Source organism: Medicago sativa, chromosome 5, assembly GCF_051527215.1.
Source record: "Medicago sativa cultivar Bolivia chromosome 5, Bolivia_mono, whole genome shotgun sequence".
Lineage (NCBI taxonomy): Eukaryota > Viridiplantae > Streptophyta > Magnoliopsida > Fabales > Fabaceae > Medicago > Medicago sativa.
This window is the reverse complement of record NC_140753.1, coordinates 23,576,378-23,595,513: the sequence shown is the minus strand read 5'-3', so window position 1 is coordinate 23,595,513 and position 19,136 is coordinate 23,576,378. Positions and strand designations below refer to the sequence as shown.

General features: G+C 33.6%; 2 protein-coding genes and 1 pseudogene across 4 annotated transcripts; 2 read left to right on the top strand and 1 right to left on the bottom strand.

The window, feature by feature from the left end:
- Nucleotides 1-648: 648 nt before the first annotated feature.
- Nucleotides 649-4,982, top strand: LOC146921153 (disease resistance protein RGA2-like). Of its 3 annotated transcripts, none has more exons than XM_085714569.1 (3): nt 649-3,056; nt 4,329-4,518; nt 4,714-4,982. In XM_085714569.1, the coding sequence occupies exons 1-2, from the start codon at nt 827-829 to the stop codon at nt 4,352-4,354; spliced, it is 2,256 nt and encodes a 751-aa protein (XP_085570695.1). In that variant the 5' UTR covers nt 649-826; the 3' UTR covers nt 4,355-4,518; nt 4,714-4,982. The 3 variants fall into 3 exon arrangements, with proteins under 3 accessions (XP_085570695.1, XP_085570694.1, XP_085570693.1); XM_085714568.1 differs by having other exon boundaries at nt 649-4,034; XM_085714567.1 differs by having other exon boundaries at nt 649-4,152.
- A 1,587-nt stretch (nt 4,983-6,569) lies between these two features.
- LOC146921152 (putative disease resistance protein RGA4) lies at nt 6,570-10,937 on the top strand (annotated as a pseudogene).
- Nucleotides 10,938-11,916: 979 nt separating this feature from the next.
- Nucleotides 11,917-15,585, bottom strand: LOC146921151 (methylsterol monooxygenase 2-2-like). Its single transcript, XM_085714566.1, has 7 exons — nt 15,453-15,585; nt 14,378-14,515; nt 13,367-13,512; nt 13,143-13,262; nt 12,847-13,059; nt 12,667-12,747; nt 11,917-12,279 (listed from the first exon to the last, which is right to left on the bottom strand). The coding sequence occupies exons 1-7, from the start codon at nt 15,480-15,482 to the stop codon at nt 12,192-12,194; spliced, it is 816 nt and encodes a 271-aa protein (XP_085570692.1). The 5' UTR covers nt 15,483-15,585; the 3' UTR covers nt 11,917-12,191.
- Nucleotides 15,586-19,136: the final 3,551 nt, after the last annotated feature.

Here is a 19,136-nt window from a genome sequence, read left to right as displayed (position 1 = left end):
TTTTACTTGAACAATTGAGATATGATTTACTGAACAAAGAACATAAGAAATGTAAGATTCTAGGGAGAGAGAGAGAGAGAAATGTATTTTTTTGGACATATCGTAGTATGCCCAGATACCACCGACGCATCAACAACATGGATCGGATTTCTTAAAACAATTTTTAGTAGATTGTTAATGAATTAATGGATTGTGTTGATCCATCAATTACTATACAAATTCAAATTCATTCATTTTTCCACCCATACTAGTTTTTCTAATTTGTTCGAATATAATTTATTTAAAAAATTGTTATTTTTATATAAAATTATTATTATCTTTTTTTTTAACCAAAAAATAATTATTATCTTAAAAAAATATAAAATAACTATGAGGTTATATTGTCCTTGAATAGTTCCCTTCATTCACCTACCATTACCCAAAAACATATCTTATTCAAACCGCAAAAAAAAATTATTCGAAGATACAAAATTATGATCAAAGAGAGACTATAAACAAAAGCTCATCAAAAAACTAAGAAACAAAATGTAATAATAATAATAACGCGCCATGCAATATAATATTAACACCGTGCGATATAATTCAACCTTTCATTTTCATCTGGTTTCTCTTTTGTCTGTAAGTATAAGCCTTTCATCATTTCTCCTCAAGCGGCTATCGTTGACTTCACAACCTGACCCAACTTTTCTTGTTCCTCCTTCCTTGTTGCTGCTAATCTTCTTGCTTGATATATACTATATACACAACCACGTTGCGTTTCTTACTCATACAAAAAACAAAAAAACAAACAAGTACCTTCATTTTTTGAGTTATTATAACTTGGAAAATGGCAGAGGCTGTGATTGAACTTGTGCTTAGCAGTTTGAGATCACCCATTCAGAAGAAACTTGCCAATTTTCTGGGTTTTGATGAAGATTTTAAAAGTCTTTCAAGCTTGCTCACTACAATCAAGGCAACTCTTGATGATGCTGAGGAGAAACAATTCACTGAAAGAGCTGTCAAGGATTGGCTGCATAAGCTTAAAGATGCTGCTTTTGTCCTCCATGACATCTTGGACGAGTGTGCCACACAAGCACGCGGATCCGGATACGAAGGATTCAATGCTGGATCATCACATAAGGTACGAAGCTCTTTTTTATCCTCTCTTAATCCCAAGAACGTTGCTTTCCGGTACAAAATTACTAAGAAAATGAACAAGATACGAAAGAGGTTAGATGAAATTGCTGAAGAAAGAACCAAGTTTCATCTGACTGAGACTGTCAGAGAGAGGAGAAGTGGAGTTCTTGACTGGCGCCAAACCACTTCAATCATTTCTCAACCTCAAGTCTATGGAAGAGATGAAGACAAGGATAAAATTGTAAACTTTATGGTTGGTGATGCTTCTACTTTTGAGGATTTATCAGTCTATCCAGTTGTTGGTCTAGGCGGACTTGGAAAAACAACACTTGCCCAACTTATCTTCAATCATGAAAGGGTGGTCCAACACTTTGAACTGAAAATGTGGGTATGTGTTTCCGAAGATTTTAGTTTGAAGAGAATGACAAAAGCTATCTTAGAATCGGCCTCTGGTCATGCCTCTGAGGAGTTGGATCTAGAGCTATTGCAGAGAAAACTTCAAGATCTACTCCAAGGAAAGAGATATTTGCTGATTTTGGACGATGTATGGGATCATGACCAAGAGAATTGGCAAAGACTGAGATCTGTATTGGCTTCTGGAGGAAAGGGTGCTTCAATTTTGGTCACTACTCGTCTTGCAAAGGTAGCAGAAATCATGGGAACAATGGCTCCTCATGAATTATCAAAGCTCTCCGACATTGATTGTTGGCAATTGTTTAAACAACGAGCTTTTGGACCAAATGAGGCAGAACGGAAAGAGCTTGTGGTCATAGGGGAGGAGATACTAAAGAAGTGTGGGGGAGTACCTCTGGCGGCCATAGCACTAGGAAGTCTCCTGCGCTTTAAAAGAGAAGAAAAAGAGTGGCTTTATGTCAAGGAAAGCAAACTATGGAATCTACAAGATGAAAGTTCTGTCATGCCCGCTTTGAGATTAAGTTACTTGAATTTGCCAGTAAGATTGAAACAATGTTTTTCCTTTTGTGCACCATTTCAAAAAGACAAAGATATAAGCAAAAGACTTCTAATTGACCTTTGGATAGCTAATGGCATTATTTCATCCAATGAAGTTTTGGGAGTAGAAGATGTTGGCAATGAGATGTGGAATGAGTTATGTTGGAGATCATTTTTCCAAGATATTGAAAAAGATGAATTTGGCAATATTGAAAGTTTCAAAATGCATGATCTTGTTCATGATCTTGCTCAGTCTGTAACAGAAGAGGTTTGTTGCATTACAGAACCAAGCTCGTGTGAAAGAATCCACCACCTCTCAGTTTATGGGGAATTCGATTCAATACAGTTGCATGACATCAAATCATTGAGGACCTTTTTAAAGCGTCCATATGTTTGTCCACCACCTGATATACTAAAATGTTATTCGTTACGAGCACTTGACTTCCAACAAGTTGAAGAGTTGCCGTCTTCGATTTGTCATTTAAAGTATTTAAGGTACTTGGATCTTTCTTGGGGTAAATTCAAGGCTCTTCCAAAATCCATATGTGAGTTGTCGAATTTAATGATTTTAAAGCTAGATAATTGTCGAAAGCTCCAAAAGTTGCCTAATAGTTTGGTTCACTTGAAAGCTTTACAACATCTATCTTTGGACTATTGCTACTCACTATCAAGCTTGCCTCCGCATATAAGGATGTTGGCTTCCCTAAAAACTTTAACCTTGTATGTAGTTGGCAAGAAAAGAGGGTTTCTTTTGGCAGAACTAGGACAAATGAATCTTAAAGGGGACCTTTGCATCAAGCACTTGGAGAGAGTTAAAAGTGTGATGAGTGCCAAAGAAGCTAATTTGTCGAGCAAGTCCATGAACAAATTGCAATTGTCATGGGAGAGAAATGAAGAGTCCCAGTTACAGGAAAACGTTGAGGAGATTCTAGAAGTGCTTCAACCTCAAACCCAACAACTTAAAAGTCTGTCAGTTGTAGGATATATAGGTGCCTATTTCCCACAATGGATATATAGTCCTTCTCTAAAATATTTAACTTGTTTACAGCTTGTGGATTGCCAAAGTTGTTTACACCTTCCACACTTGGGGAAACTTCCTTCTCTAAAGAGACTAACAATATCTAAAATGAGTAATGTAAAATACTTATGTGAAGAATCATCCAATGGTGGAGTTTCCGGAGGTTTCCCAACATTAGAGATTTTATTACTAAATAAGTTGCCAAACTTGGTAAGGTTATCAAGGGAGGATAGAGATGACATATTTCCATGCCTTTCAACACTTCAATTTACTGAATGTCCTGCACTATTGGACTTTCCTTTCATTCCATCTCTCAGTGATTTGCGTGTACATGGTAAATGCAACCAACATTTATTAAGTTCAATTCATAAACTCAGTAGTCTTGAATCACTTACGTTCAGGAACAATGAAGAGCTAACTTGCTTTCCTAATGGGATGCTACGAAAACTTACTTCCCTAAAGGTTTTTGACATTTGTGAGCTTTCCAACCTTGAGCAACTCCCAGCCGAAATCAGTAACCTTACTGTTATCCAAGAAATAATGATCACAAATTGCAAGAACCTCAAGTCATTGACAGATGAAGTATTACAAGGGTTGCACTCTCTTAAGATATTGAATATTGCGGGGTGCAAAAAGTTCAATCTGTCAGAAAGTTTTAAATATCTCACTTGTCTTGAGAAATTGATGATCCAAAATTCTTCAGAAATAGAAGGTTTTCATGAGGGTTTACAACATATGACTGCTCTTAAATCTTTGATATTGAGTCATCTTCCAAACCTGGCATCCCTACCTGACTGGTTAGGAAACCTAGGTTTGCTTCAAATTATAGAAATAATTATGTGTCCAAAGCTGACGTGCCTTCCCATGAGCATTCAATGCCTTACTGGTCTTAAAATTTTGAGAATTTATGGTTGCAGTGAGTTAGGGGAACGATGTAAAGAGAACACAGGTGAGGATTGGCCAAAAATAACTCACATTCAATACATTGATGTACAAAACAAAATGGCAATGGCCTACGTAGGAGGAAGAGGTTTTTATAGAATAGATATATTTTAGATCTCTCACATGTAAGTGAATTTTTGTATGTATATGTCATGTTTTTCTATTGCCACATATGATGTTTTTGTCTTGGATAATTAATATATAACAATTTGAAATTACAACTAAGTAAAGAAGTTGGGATCTAGTCCAAGACTGTCTTCTTATTCCAGTTGAGCTTACAATTTGAAATTGCACTTTGCAGATGAAAAAGTTGTTCCTGTCCAATGACGAGTGCACTTGGTGAATCTACCAAAGAAAAAAGAACATTGATAGGGATTTCATATAAGCTTTTGAAGAGATTCTGGGAATAACAAATATAGTCCCTGCTGTTATCGGAAGCAAGAGGATCCTTTTGCTTTTGTAGATTCCAAGCATCGTGAAGATGCATTTAGGTGTGTTCTGATCTCAACCATGTAATAATAGTTGAAAATAACGAAAAAGTATGTTTGTTTTGATACATACAATGCATGACATTACTGTAATGGAAAATATATCCGTGAACTAAGGAACCTCACTTAAGTTTTATCATTTTTACTCGCTAATTGTCAGAGTTTCACCTTCTAATTAATTGTATCCTGTGGCTGCAGATGCAGAACTTCTCAATGCTGTTTGAAGTGGTTCTCCTGAAGTTGTGCCTACACGACGGGGATTCTACCTTCAACAGTTTATCCTTGCTAAGACACGCGGATTTAATTTGATATGAGGACATTTAAGATTGAATGTATCTTAGTTAGGATAAAGTCTATATAGTAAATTTTCTTAAATATGTATGTTTTCTCACTACTTCTATCGGAAGATTAACAAAACTTCGATTTAATCAAGGAAATGATATAACTTGTAGTGCAAGTTAATTTCAGATGATCAGACAATGACTCTTTTCTTTATTAAGGTAGGAAAACATGCACAACAATCTGAAAGTAGTAGAACAAAATTTCTGCTCTGATTTCACTTGATTCTGGTTTGTGCCAAGCCCAAAACCGTCACTTGATACTTTTTGCGATTTCACTTTTATAATATGCATTTTCCTCTTAGTAGGACTGAATACCATGAATCAATGTTGCTGATCCTTGTAAGGCAAGATTCATATAAGCAGAGCATTATTTAAATAAATATATATTATAAAACATAATATCAAGTTTTTAGGCATATAAATAAACTATATCTTCAGTAAAAAAAAATAAAATAAACTACGCCTCAGGAATAAAATGTGAAGTAACTATACAAATTTTGAGCACATAGAATTGCACTGCGTAGCGTAGAACCAAAAAAGTGAACTTGGAGGACCAAAAATTCGGTTTTTAAAATGGAAGACTAAAACTTTTTTTTTTAAATAGGAGAACCAAAAGTGTATTTAAAACTTTTATTTCATCTGTATACATTTTTTGTACAAGTATATATTCGGATGCAATTTTTTCACTGTTTGGATATTTTTAGTTGATGTGATGATATATGAGTGTGATAAATTCTGTAGAAAAATGGTACCTCTTGGATTGTGTATGTATTCAAGAAAATTAAGCATTATTAACAGTAACCTCCCGGCATTAGTGAAGCAGAAAGTGCATCTGTCTCTTCTCTAGATTTTGGCATCTTTGTATCACATTGTAACTTGGTTTTAGTATAGGGCTATTTTCAGAAAAACAATTTGACATTGTACCTTGAGCATGTATTTCAAATATTTTTGGTCGTATTGAAAACCATTAAAAGGATGAAATATCTCTATCACAGCATGGGCTGCAGGAGATATTATTTTTCTCACTTCAATTAAAAATATAATTACAGTAATTGTTTAGACAAAATATATCAAGAGCAACAATTTTTAGGACAAAACCTGTAAAAAATACTTTTACCTTTGGTTTCAAGTACTTGACGTGGGTTCAACATGGACCCATTCATGTCTATACATTAAGTACATATTGGAATATGTATTTTTTTTTAATTCCTACATTAATCTTATACTATTGTACATTACCTAGACATACCGACATACACAATGTAGATAGATATAAAAGAATTTAGAGGATTTTATTTAGACACACTAAAGTCGATATTGTAACCAACACCGTATAAAATACAGATGGTGGCCGGTGTTGATGTCTGGTCATATATCCAAGGAACATTTTGCCAAAAACATTATTAAATCGAAGATTAGTACGAGAGGGAGTAAATTAAATTACATAGAAATTATTACTTTTACTTTGAAAATGAAACTTTAGCGTACATTATTCCACAAAAACATTGGATTACAGCAACAACAACACCATCCATGAAGTTTCAACCTGATGATATTGACATAAAGTCTTTGTTTATTTTATCTAATATGTCATTTTCATGTGGTAGTTATTTCCACCAAGTTTCAATCAAACCATAAAATATTGTGGTAATGAAAGCAACCTTAAGCAAAATTCCAAAGATATGCGTTAACATTAATGGGTGGCATTTTCATCTAATTGTTTCCACGAAATTTTAATCACACATAACTGTTCACTTTCATTTCATTTCTTATTAACCTTCTTGTTTGATACAACCATTGCATTTCTCATTCAAACAAACCTATACACTTACATTTTGAGAGTTAGAACTTTGAAGATGGCTGAAGCTGTGCTTGAAGTTGTGCTTTACAATTTGAACTCACTCATTCAGAAGAAGCTAGCTCTATTTCTTGGTTTCGATCAAGACTTTAAAAGTCTTTCCAGCTTGCTTACTACAATCAAGGCAACACTTGAAGATGCTGAGGAGAAACAATTTACTGACAAAGCTATCAAGGATTGGCTGCTTAAGCTCAAAGATGCTGCTTATGTGCTCGACGACATCTTGGACGAGTGTGCCACTCAAGCGTTGGAGATGGAGTACAACAGAGGACTATCACATAAGGTACAAAGCTCTAGCTCTTTCTTATCCTCTTTTCATCCCAAGCATGTTGCTTTCCGTTACAAAATTGCAAAGAAAATGAAAAGGATAAGAGAGAGGTTAGATGAAATAGCTGAAGAAAGGAGTAAGTTTCATTTGACTGAAATGGTTGGAGAGAAGAGAGATGGAGTCGTTGACTGGCGCCAATCCACCTCAATCATTTCTCAACCTCAAGTCTTTGGAAGAGATGATGATAGGGATAAAATGGTCGATATTTTGGTTAACGGTGCTTGTGCTTTTGAGGATTTGTCGGTTTATTCAATTGTGGGCCTAGGCGGACTTGGAAAAACAACACTTGCCCAACTTATCTTCAATCATGAAAGTGTTGTCAAACACTTTGATTTGAGAATGTGGGTGTGTGTTTCAGATGATTTTAGTATTAAAAGAATGACTAGAGGCATCATTGAAGCTGCAACTAACAAATCTTGTGATAATTTGGATCTTGAGCCACTACAAAGAAGACTTCAAGATCTATTGCAAAGAAAAAGATATTTGCTTGTTTTAGATGATGTGTGGAATGAGAAACAAGAGAAATGGCAAAAGTTGAAATCTTTGTTGGCTTGCGGAGGAAAAGGGTGCTTCAATTTTGGTCACTACTCGTCTTGCGAAGGTAGCAGAAATCATGGGAACAATTCCTCCTTTTGAAGTATCAAAGCTATCCGATGTAGATTGTTGGGAATTGTTTAAACAACGAGCTTTTGGGCCAAATGAGGTAGAACAAGAAGAGCTAGTGGTAATAGGGAAGGAGATACTAAAGAAGTGTGGTGGAGTGCCGCTTGCAGCAATAGCGCTGGGAAGTCTCCTGCGTTTTAAAAGAGAGCAAAATGAGTGGCAATATATCAAGGAAAACAAATTATGGAGTTTACAAGATGAAGATTATGTCATGCCTACCTGAGATTAAGTTGCTTGAATTTGCCAGTAAAATTGAGACAATGTTTTGCCTTTTGTGCTCTATTTATCAAAGATGAAAGAATAAGTAAGAAGTTTCTAATTGAGCTATGGATGGCTAATGGCTTGGTTTCATCTAATGAAATGTTGGACGAGGAAGATGTTGGCAATGGGGTGTGGGATGAATTATACTTGAGATCATTTTTCCAAGATATTGAGACAGATATATTTGGCAAAATTACAAGTTTCAAGATGCATGATCTTGTTCATGACCTTGCTCAATCTGTTTCAGAAGAGGCCTGTTGCATTATAAACAATGATGGCATGCCTAGCAAAACTGAAAGAATCCGTCATCTCTCCTTTTGTCAGGGTAGTTCATTTGGGGAAGTCGATTCAATCCGGTTGCATAGCATCAAATCATTGAAGACTTGCACAGTGGCAGGGTTTGATGGCGACAAACTTTTACCTCATTTATTGAAATTCCATTCTTTACGGGCTCTTGATTTGAAATATATTAAAGAAGTTCCATCTTCAATTGTTAATTTAAAATATCTAAGGTATTTGAATCTTTTTTCGGGTGATTTTGAAATTCTTCCGGAATCCATATGTCAGTTGTGGAATTTGCAAATTTTGAAGTTAGATCACTGTCATAGTCTCCGATACTTGCCTAATAGTTTGATACACTTGAAATCTTTACAACATATATCTTTGATTGGCTGCTACTTATCAAGTTTGCCGCGCCAAATAGGGAAGTTGACTTCCTTGAGGACTTTGAGCATGTTTATAGTTGGCAACAAAAGAGGGTTCCTTTTGGCAGAATTAGGACAACTAAATCTTAAAGGAGAGCTTCACATCAAGCACCTTGAGAGAGTGAAAAGTGTAATGGATGCTAAAGAAGCCAATATGTTTAGTAAGCACTTGAACCTTTTGTGGTTGTCGAGGGAGAGAACTGCAGAGTCCCAATTGCAGGAAAATGTTGAGAAGATTCTTGAAGTTCTTCAACCTCATATCCATCACCTTCAAGAATTGAGGGTGGAAGGATATACAGGTGTCCATTTCCCACAATGGATCTCTAGTCCTTCTCTAAAAATTTTACAGTGTGTGTATATCAAGGATTGTGAAAGCTGTTTACACCTCCCACAGTTGGGGAAACTACCTTATCTAAAGGAACTGTTTATATCCAACGTGAGTCGTATAACATACTTAGATGAGGAGTCCTACGATGGTGAAGTTGCGGGTGGTTTCACAGCACTAGAACATCTGTCATTGGAGAAGCTGCCAAACCTGATAAGGATATCAAGGGAGGATAGAGAAAATATGTTCCCACACCTTTCCGCACTTGTAATAATTGAATGTCCTAGTTTGTTGGGCTTGCCTTGGCTTCCATCTCTCAATTATATATGTATACAAGGAAAATGCAACCAAGATTTACTAAGTTCAATTCATAAACATGATGGTCTTGAATCACTTTGTTTCTACGATAATGAAGAGCTAACATGCTTTCCAGATAGTATGCTAAGAAACCTCGTTTCACTTAAGTTATTGATGATTTGGAGTTGTTCAGAAATAGAAGTTTTGGATGAGGCTTTACAACATATGACGTCCCCTTGAATCGTTAATATTGAGGGATCTTCAAAACTTGACATCCTTGCCTGAATCGTTGGGAAACCTAGGTTTTCTTCACAAACTAATAATTTCTAATTGTCCGAAGTTGACATGTCTTCCAATGAGCATTCAAAGCCTTACTGGTCTGGAAAGTTTGGGAATTTACAGTTGCAGTGAGTTAGAAAAACGATGTGAAAAGGGAACAGGTCAAGATTGGCCAAAAATAGCTCATGTTCAAAATATTGAAATAAGAAACACCAGATTGATCTTCTGAGCAGGAAGACTGCACCCACCTTATTAAGCTGCAAAAGTTCCTTCGATCACAGGTTCGTGTTTTTGTATGCATATTATACAAAGATTAATATATCGCTATAGCCTAGATGAAAAGAAAGATTAATATATCACTATATTTTGTCTGGTTGATAAGGTGTGGTACCTGTTTGTATTGAACAACTCAGCCAACCAAGTTAGTGGAGATGCAAGGGTCACGGCTTGGATTCTTTATGATTCTGCTACAAATAATATCAGATGCTGGTCAAACTTTTGGCTTATTAGTTTGAGGAAAAAAAAATTCTTCTGTTAGATTCAACTGACATTTCATTGGTGAGTGTTATAAGTTTTCAGTCATTAGACTATTTTATACTTTCTCCTGTTACTTATTTACATATTGGTTTTTCTGTCATTTCTGCAGAATGCAGATTCAGAGTAAATATGAAATCGGCAACAAAAAATCTGTAAGATATCTCTGGTTTATCATTTTTTGCTTTCAATTGTGTTTTCTGCAAAAAGTATACTGCTTATCGTGATAGATAAATATGTTTTCCCTTTATCATCGAACTTAAGTTATGGAAAAATGAACTGCTAAATTTCGCAAATTAGGATAGTTACTGATTAATTCTCTCTTGTATTTGTATTAATCAGAACAAAAGCAGCTTAAATGCTAGCATGAAAAGTGCTTATACCAGCATTTAAGCAGCCTAAGGTTTAATCTCTAGTTTACTTTCTTTTTCATTGTCTGAGGCTCTCTCCCTCTATCTGTAAGCCTCCATTTTGTGTTTATATATGCCTTCACGGTGAAGTTATACTTACTGCACAGTATCTCAGAGAGATGGCGCTCACTGATATTTTCTCTCTTTGATAGAAAGGAGAATAAGGTAGACCTTCATTCTGCAGGAGTACAAGATCAAGACAAATCTGGAAATACTATAGCAAAACAACCAAGGAAAAATGAGTCCAATGCCGGATTAACACGCAAGCAATGCCTCGTGCGATGAAAGACTCTGCTGGAAAGGAAGAGCTGCAGTTTGCTGGATGCTGTACAGAGTCAAACCAGGAATGCAAGAATCATTTGTCAAATGTTGCTCCTAGGATTTTGCAACTGACACAACACAAATTGATTTTTGGCCAGCCAAAGGATACAGGACCTGTCAGAAAATACTAAGGGCCAATTTGATTTTCCTTTCTTCACAAGAAAACATGATTCCTTTGGGTCAATATCAATGATGGTAAACAAAAACAATAATGATGTGAAAAAGCTTCTTGATGAGGAAGGTACAGAAGCCAATAATAGCAGGAGAAAGATGGTCATCTTAAACAAGATTGAAGGATTAAAGCTTTTTTTTTTTAGGGGTGAAGGATTAAAGCTTATCTACCCAATGTCAGCTATAAAAAGTTCCTTCAACTGATCAAGTTGAGAACCCTCTTGATAGTGATTTTCAATATGCTTATAAACAATCTTTTGATTTCTCTTGAATTTAACGTTTATGAGGTTTTTTTATTTGTGAAGTCGACATTGTGTTATACATTTTGTGACCAACAGAAAATTGAAGTTTACATTTTTCTACAGCAACATATGTTCTGAAATTTTTACTGCAATATTAGTGTATTTAGTCACCTGTTTTTGAAATAATTGTTTACCTTCTAATATATATATGAAGTGTTAACTCACTGGAAAGAGTTTAGGCTAATAACTTCAAGAAACAGAGTTCAAAAACAGAGGTCAAACCCCCTCAAAATTGTTTGTAAATTAGTCATTGGTATCACTTGTTAATAAAAATTTCTACTTCCCCAACCTTTTTTTAAAAATTGAGCATCACACAAAAATGTTTAAAATAACTGATAAATAGTAGTTAGTTTTTTCTATTTAATTTTTTTTTTTTTGAAAGGCTAGTTAGTTCTTCTATTTATAAGCTACTATTATTTATAATTAAATTAAATATAGATAAAAACTATTTGCGATATATTTTAATTCAAAATTAATACTATTTATTGTGTAGGCACGAAGTCTTGGTCAGTATGCACCGTGCACTAAACTAACCATAGGTGTGTGCTAAAAACCATTGGATCCATATCAGTAAAAATTTATGTATAATTATATAAAGCCAAACACATAAACGAAAGCATTATGTTGATTTATCCAAAAAAAAAAAAAAATTACCAAATGTTCATTTATCCAAATTGTAATATCAAAGTGGGTTTATATCAAACAAATAACAGTCATCATGACATGAAGAGGCATCCAAAATTGAAGCACTGACTATGCCAACAACACCAGTTAAAGAAAAAAACAGAAACACGATGTGTTGATAAGAAATACATTTTTCAAATATACCCTTAAGTTGGGAATCCACTTTCTACCATTCTAGATGTTACCAAGAATTTATTCTTATTGTTTCTTTTGCTCGTAACTGTCTTCAAATTCTCTGCTCTTCAATGCTTTTAACTTTCTGTATCCTACATCAGTTCCAAATATCCTAATACATAGAAAAAAGTCAGTATAGAAAACTAGTAAAGCATCGAATTCCAAGGCATTACAAATGTTCATTAAGTTAAGCCATCATAAAAAATGAAGTAAATCGTCAATTCGGTCCCTAAATGTGTGAGGTGGTGTCACTGTAGTTGTTGAGTGTATTGGAACTACAAAAGTATCCTAGAATGTGTCTTTTGTTGGCGATTTCATGGACTAAACTGTCTAATAGAAAAGACATTCGACGATCAAATTAACGAATGAAAGATATATTCAAGGACTAAACTCACCAAGGAAAGACACATTCAGGGAAGTTTTTGTAATTTTGATACATTCTAGGACTAAAATGACCTTTTACTCTAAAAAGGTTAAGGGAAAAATGTTTGATGCTTACCGGTCCATGTAAGTGAATGTTGATGAATAGTTCCCGGACTTCGTGTACAACAAACGATGATGATAATCATGGAAATCAGATCTGAAAAATTGAGGATACAAAGTTTAACAGCAAGAAGTACAAGAGAAGAATGAACCAACTAGCTGATATTAAGCAAAGGTGGAGGAACTTGAGACTGACCCGCCATATAAAGGTAAGAAGTTTGAGGGACTCCATGGGAAATGGTAACCGCAATGTGCCTCAACTGTCTCTAAGACTCTCACAACCATCCATAACCACAAAGTTATCAAGTGGGGCCCAGTGATGGCAGGACCAACAATGGTTGCAAACCCAAGGAAAAGTATTTCGGCAGGATGAGCATATTCCGAAGTAAGTCCAAATGGTGTCGCATACCTTCACAATACAGTAAAACCCTATAGAAGTTCATAGGTGATCAATATAACAAGCCAAAAATGCAGAACACATGTAACACTCACTCGTGATGTACACTGTGGACATGCTTGTATAACCATTTTGTGTGCAATATCCTGTGTCCCCAATAGAATATGAAGTCCTCCAAAATGAAGTAAAACATTATTTGAGTTAGAATTATGTTCCTGCAAAACCAAATTTCATCTTGTTAAGTAATCTAAATACAAACGCATTCCAAATATTTGCAGAAAAAGAACCCAACAAGGGACTCAAAAGAAGATGAAAGTACCAGGATGGTAGGGGAAGACTACTCTGCATGCCCATGTATTTGAACACGGGATATGAAAAAATCATAACAGGTAGATTGACACCGAAATGATATAGCAACAGGCGAACAATACATTTATCCTGAGCTTCAGGGCTATTATTTTTCGCCTGCATGAAAGGAAGGATTAGTAACACCAATAGATTTATATATAGAACTATGTATTACCATGTGAAAGAGGAAAACAATTGTAATTTCCTGTCAGTATTGTGGGAATTCGGTTAATACAATGATCAAATATAGCATGCACAAGCCTCAAAGAGAGAAGGAAAAAAAAATTAATTCAACACTCTCGATAAGTTATTCAAACTAAACCACTGCAACATGCAGTGTGGATTCAGTTGCAACCACAAGTATTGCAGCCGCGTCACGTGACGTGAACTGGGAACTAAAACGACCTACATTTGGAGAGATATATTGTGTGAAAGGCCAACTAAAAGGCTGACAATCAACACCAAAAGTAATTATTAGAACAACCTATCAGTATCAACACCTATGTTATGTAATACACAAGGAAGAAGTTGAAAAGGGAAATCTCAAGGAACTTTCACTTGTAAAGGTCTAGATAGCACTGTTCTTAGAACAATGGAAAGCAGGTAGTGTTATTGATTGCGCATGGCAGATCATGGAGGAAAGCCAAAAATCTTCCATTTTAAGGTGTTGTATCATATCTGCCATTATACACCACTGCACCACCATCATTCATAAATTGGCGATTGTTAAAAAATCTGCAACCACAATCTGCCATGGCCGATATTTGACAACACTGAAAGCAGGGTCAAGTGAATAATTGAAATGAATAACAATGTGTGTGCTATTGAATATGCATATTATGTCAGAGGGAACATTGATGGAACGGTTTAGTTATGAAAGATTTACATCCAAATACAACAAGAGATATAATTCATAACAATGGGAACATAAGGAAGAATCTACAACATAAAGGATAAAGAAAAATTTTTGTCAACTGCAGACCTGAATCTTGTACTTGCTTAACCAACCTGCCCTCTCGATCCATACAAAAGGAAGTCCAGATAAGAAGAAAACACTCTCATGTAGAAAGAAACTTCCCAAACATGCCAGTTGAAAGTCACTGAAATGTGTGATTAAGTACTGCAGCACAAAAAAGTAAAAGGAAAAATAAAATCAGAGAATTTCATCACTCAATAGTTAAAAGGAACAACGATCAATTCTGTTTTTGCAAAAATTGTACAATTATGTAAGCACGCAATCTCACAAGAATCTGAAAACCAAAATCACATCAAAGCACAAGAAATCATGTCCAAAACATGATAAATGAAATCACTGAAGCCCTTGTTTTGCAATTTTTGCACATTGCTGTTTAAATATTTCAATAACTGTTAACCTATAAACATCGTAGAATCCACGTTAGCTCAAAACTACGTGCATGTTTGGATTGACGATTAGTTTGGCGGAATCACATTAGCATCATGATTTTGTAGAAGTTATAAAGTGTAGTTTTTGCCGAAAATCAGTGGCACATCATGGTTCTGTCAAACTCAGTGTCAATTCAAACGACGTATTACATCAAAGATTCAACCATCAATTTCCAACTTTCACAATTTTCACAATATATGAATGAATGGAACAACAAAAATTAAAAAAGAAAAATCACATGATTTCAAAAACTATAATAATAATTAACACTGATCTACAAAAAAGAATCTAGTTGATATTATTTCAAATAGAGCAGAAACCCAACATTGTTCACATTAGCATCAAAACACTCATAGAACAAACACAATCCATCGTTCCAATCACCGTAAATCCTAATTTCAATGTCCATTCATATTCTCATCAAGTTTACCAAATAACAAATGAAGAAAAAGAAAAACTAACAATAATTAGTTAAATTAAATCTGACAATAAACCCTGAAATCTAAAACATATAAAAAAATCATGGGGTTTGAAAAAAGATAATAAATTTGTGAAAAGAAAAAAAAAACCCAATAAAAAAGTTAGCGTTAATGGGTAGTTAGTGATGATTGTAGAAAGGAATGAAGGAAAAAGGAAGGAGGAGAGAGAGAACCTGCCAGCCAGATTCGAAGATGGAAGCCATGGAAGAAGAGATTTGAGAATGTGTGATGGAGAAGTGAGGGATGATGGGAGAACCAAAGGCAGTGCCAAAGCGGCAGGCAGCACCATTCAATACACAACAAGTTAAACACGACAGACTGTGTATTACCTCTTCTTAATCATGCCACCTCTTTCTTTTTTTCTTTTTTTTTCTTTTTCTTTTTGGGGTACAAATGTCATAATTTATTGTTTTATTTGTATTTTATTTTAAAATAAGAATAAATGGTAGCTATCAGATTAAAAAGAAAGGTTACTATATCTTTACCTTGTAATTTAGACGAGTTCCGATTTACCCCGTATAAAAAAAAGTTTAGATTCTAACCTTGTAATTTGAAGATTCTTTCGAAATAGACTCTGTAATTTGAAGATTCTGTCGTTTTAGACCCTGAGGCATCTGACTGTGCAAACATGATGATCTCGGCGTACTGACTGTATAATTAATTTTGTTTTTAAAAATCAGAAGAAAAAAAATCAGATTTTTTTTGAAATTTAAAAAATTCGAAAAATCAGGAAAAAATATTCATATTTTTTTAAAAATTTTATTCCAGAATTTTTATAAAAATCTTTTTCAAAATTAAAATATTAGAAAAAAATATAAATATTTTTTACGAAAAATGAAAAATTCTGGAACTTAATGCATTTCAAAAATTTCGAAAAAGTTCAAATTTTCCTTGCGAAATCAAAAAGTTCGATTTTCATATTTATACAAAAAATTAAAATTTTGGAAAATATTTTTCGTAGTAGAAAAAATTCCTGAATTTTTAAAAAAAATATTTTTCGTAAAATCAAAATTCCTGATTTATTTTTCTTATTTTTACAATTTTTTTTCCTGAATTTTTTTAATTTCAAATTTGTTTTTCTAAATTTGTTTTATTTTAAAAATTAAATTCCAGAATTTTTATTTTTTTTGAAAATTCGGTTTTTTTTAAATATATTGTTTTTTAGGATTTTTATTTTCAAAAATTAATTTTCAGATTTTTTTAAATTTTTTATTTTAAAATTAATATAACTTCATTTATATTATTTTTTTAATTTTTTATTTTAAAAAAATAGGCAAGATGCCACATGTCCCCTTAAAAAAATAAAAAACAAAATTAATTATACAGTTAACGTGCCACATAATCAGATATGTACAGTCAGCGCGCCACTCAGCATGTCACGTCAGCATTTTGTTCAGTCAGATGGTCTTAGGGTCTAAAACGAAAGAATATTAAATTACAGGGTTGGAATCTAAATTTTTATTTTACAGGGGGTAAACCGGAACTCGTCCAGATTACAGGGATAAAGACATATTAACACTAAAAAGAATGATTTATATTAAAAGATAACTTAAGTGAGTTATGTGTGAATTCTCACTTACTCGCGTGTTTCAATTCTCACTTCTTTACTAAAAGAGATAGTAACTAGACCATCGACCCGTGCTAACGCACGGGTCATACAAAAGAACAAATATTACGCAAATATGAAAGTAAACATTTTACTTGAATTGGAAAAATAGTATAATTCAATTCATAAAATAAATTGCCAGAAACCTTTGTAATGTACCATATTAAACAATTTCCACGACATCGACCATGTTACGGTAACATAAGAAGAGAAGTTGTTTAAGATCAAGGAGAAAGAGTAAGAAGCAGATACGGTTATATTTGAAAATAAGCATTAGGGTTAAAACAGTAAATCCAAGCATTAGGGTTTAGGTTAAAATTAGGGCTAAAATAATCAGCCGGGTTAACTTTTATATATAAGAAGATACATCAGAAGAGAAGTTGTTTAAGATCAAGGAGAAAGAGTAAGAAGCAGATAAGGTTATATTTGAAAATAAGCATTAGAGTTAAAACAGTAAATTCAAGCATTAGGGTTTAGGTTAAAATTAGGGCTAAAATAATCACCCGGGTTAACTTTTATATATAAGAAGATACATAAGAAGAGAAGTTGTTTAAGATCAAGGAGAAAGAGTAAGAAGCAGATAAGGTAATATTTGAAAATAAGCATTAGGGTTAAAACAGTAAATCCAAGCATTAGGGTTTAGGTTGAAATTAGGGCTAAAATAATCATCCGGGTTAACTTTTATATATAAGAAGATATATAAGAAGAGAAGTTGTTTAAGATCAAGGAGAAAGAGTAAGAAGTAGATAAGGTTATATTTGAAAATAAGTATTAGAGTTAAAACAGTAAATCCAAGCATTAGGGTTTAGGTTAAAATTAGGGCTAAAATAATCACTCAGGTTAACTTTTATATATAAGAAGATATATAAGAAGAGAAGTTGTTTAAGATCAAGGAGAAAGAGTAATAAGCAGATAAAGTTATATTTGAAAATAAGCATTAGGGTTAAAACAGTAAATCCAAGCATTAGGGTTTAGGTTAAAATTAGGGCTAAAATAATCACCCGGGTTAACTTTTATATATAAAAAGATTATTGTGTGAATATGTTTTATATAATCTTCAATTTATTTATATAATCTTCAATTTATTTAGAGTTTTTACTCTTGGTGTTTGCTAAGATGATTGCGAAGAACTCATTTTATCGATGTATTGACGTTAATGAGTAGTATAGAGAATGTTTTTCATATTAAGTGAATAATCACATCTATGTATTTAATCTAGACAATGAGAAAAATTTGATTAATAATTTTCGATTCTAATTATATCCTTTACATTTATAATGTAACCAAAAAATATTACTATTCTCACCAAATGATTAAATTCAAGTAAAGAAAATGAGCTTCATCAAATAATAAATTATTTGAGAGAACTCAAGCTCGATTTTTGTGTTTAACAATTATTGTTCAGACTTTACTTATCTTCAAGTCGAACTCTAGATTACTAAGGTCCCCTTCTCCTAATAATTGGAGGTTTGGAAAAATTAGTGTTCTATTACGGGTCATTTACTCATATAGTATAAATTATTATACATTTATATTCTCTTTTTATAAGCAAATTTATTGTACCGAGTACAAAGGTACTATACATTTTTTATATATGTCATATTCATGTTGATTATTTTTATTTTTTTGTTGCTTAAGAGAAAGAAGATACTTTAGAACCTTGTATTAAATATAAATAATGTCAAATACTTTTTTCGACTAAGATATTGTTTATTGAGTCATACAACTAGGAGATCTTAACCTTTAGTTTTCTATATATCAATAAGCTAGAAAGTGTCGGATTAGAAAATTAAGCCACATGTGAGTTTGTTTTGTTTCACATCACATGCAAATGCAATAAAGTTTAGCTAATTGTAGTATTCTTATTGCATCGTTTTATTTTGAATTGTATTCCCATGGTCCATCGGTGACGTGCTCTTTTGACGGCCAAGTGACTATTACTCTATTTGATTTCATTTTTGAAGAAGAAAATTTGATTTTGGTATGCTAAAATCGAATTTGACTTGTTAAGATATTTTTGGGGAAGAATTATTCTAATATGAAACTAGAACTTCACTGGAAGAAAAAAGTCATTTTGCAACTGTTAAAATGCTAGACTGCGACGGTTTTAAGGGTCACATATGGTCATTTCTGACGGTCTTCCAACAGTCAGAAAAATTGGTGTTGGAACAGTTTTGAAATCGACTCCCGAGCCTTTGCTAGAAAAGGAGGAAATTTGAGGCTTGTGCGTATTACATGTTATATCAATCAA

Coding starts and splice junctions, on each gene's coding strand:
- LOC146921153 (XM_085714567.1), top strand. CDS start 827: ATGGCAGAGGCTGTGATTGAACTTGTGCTTAGCAGTTTGAGATCACCC.
- LOC146921151 (XM_085714566.1), bottom strand. CDS start 15,482: ATGGCTTCCATCTTCGAATCTGGCTGGCAG. Junction 14,516..15,452: donor TCTTCGAATCTGGCTGGCAG/GTTCTCTCTCTC, acceptor TTTGTGCTGCAG/TACTTAATCACACATTTCAG. Junction 13,060..13,142: donor GTCCACAGTGTACATCACGA/GTGAGTGTTACA, acceptor TGTATTGTGAAG/GTATGCGACACCATTTGGAC.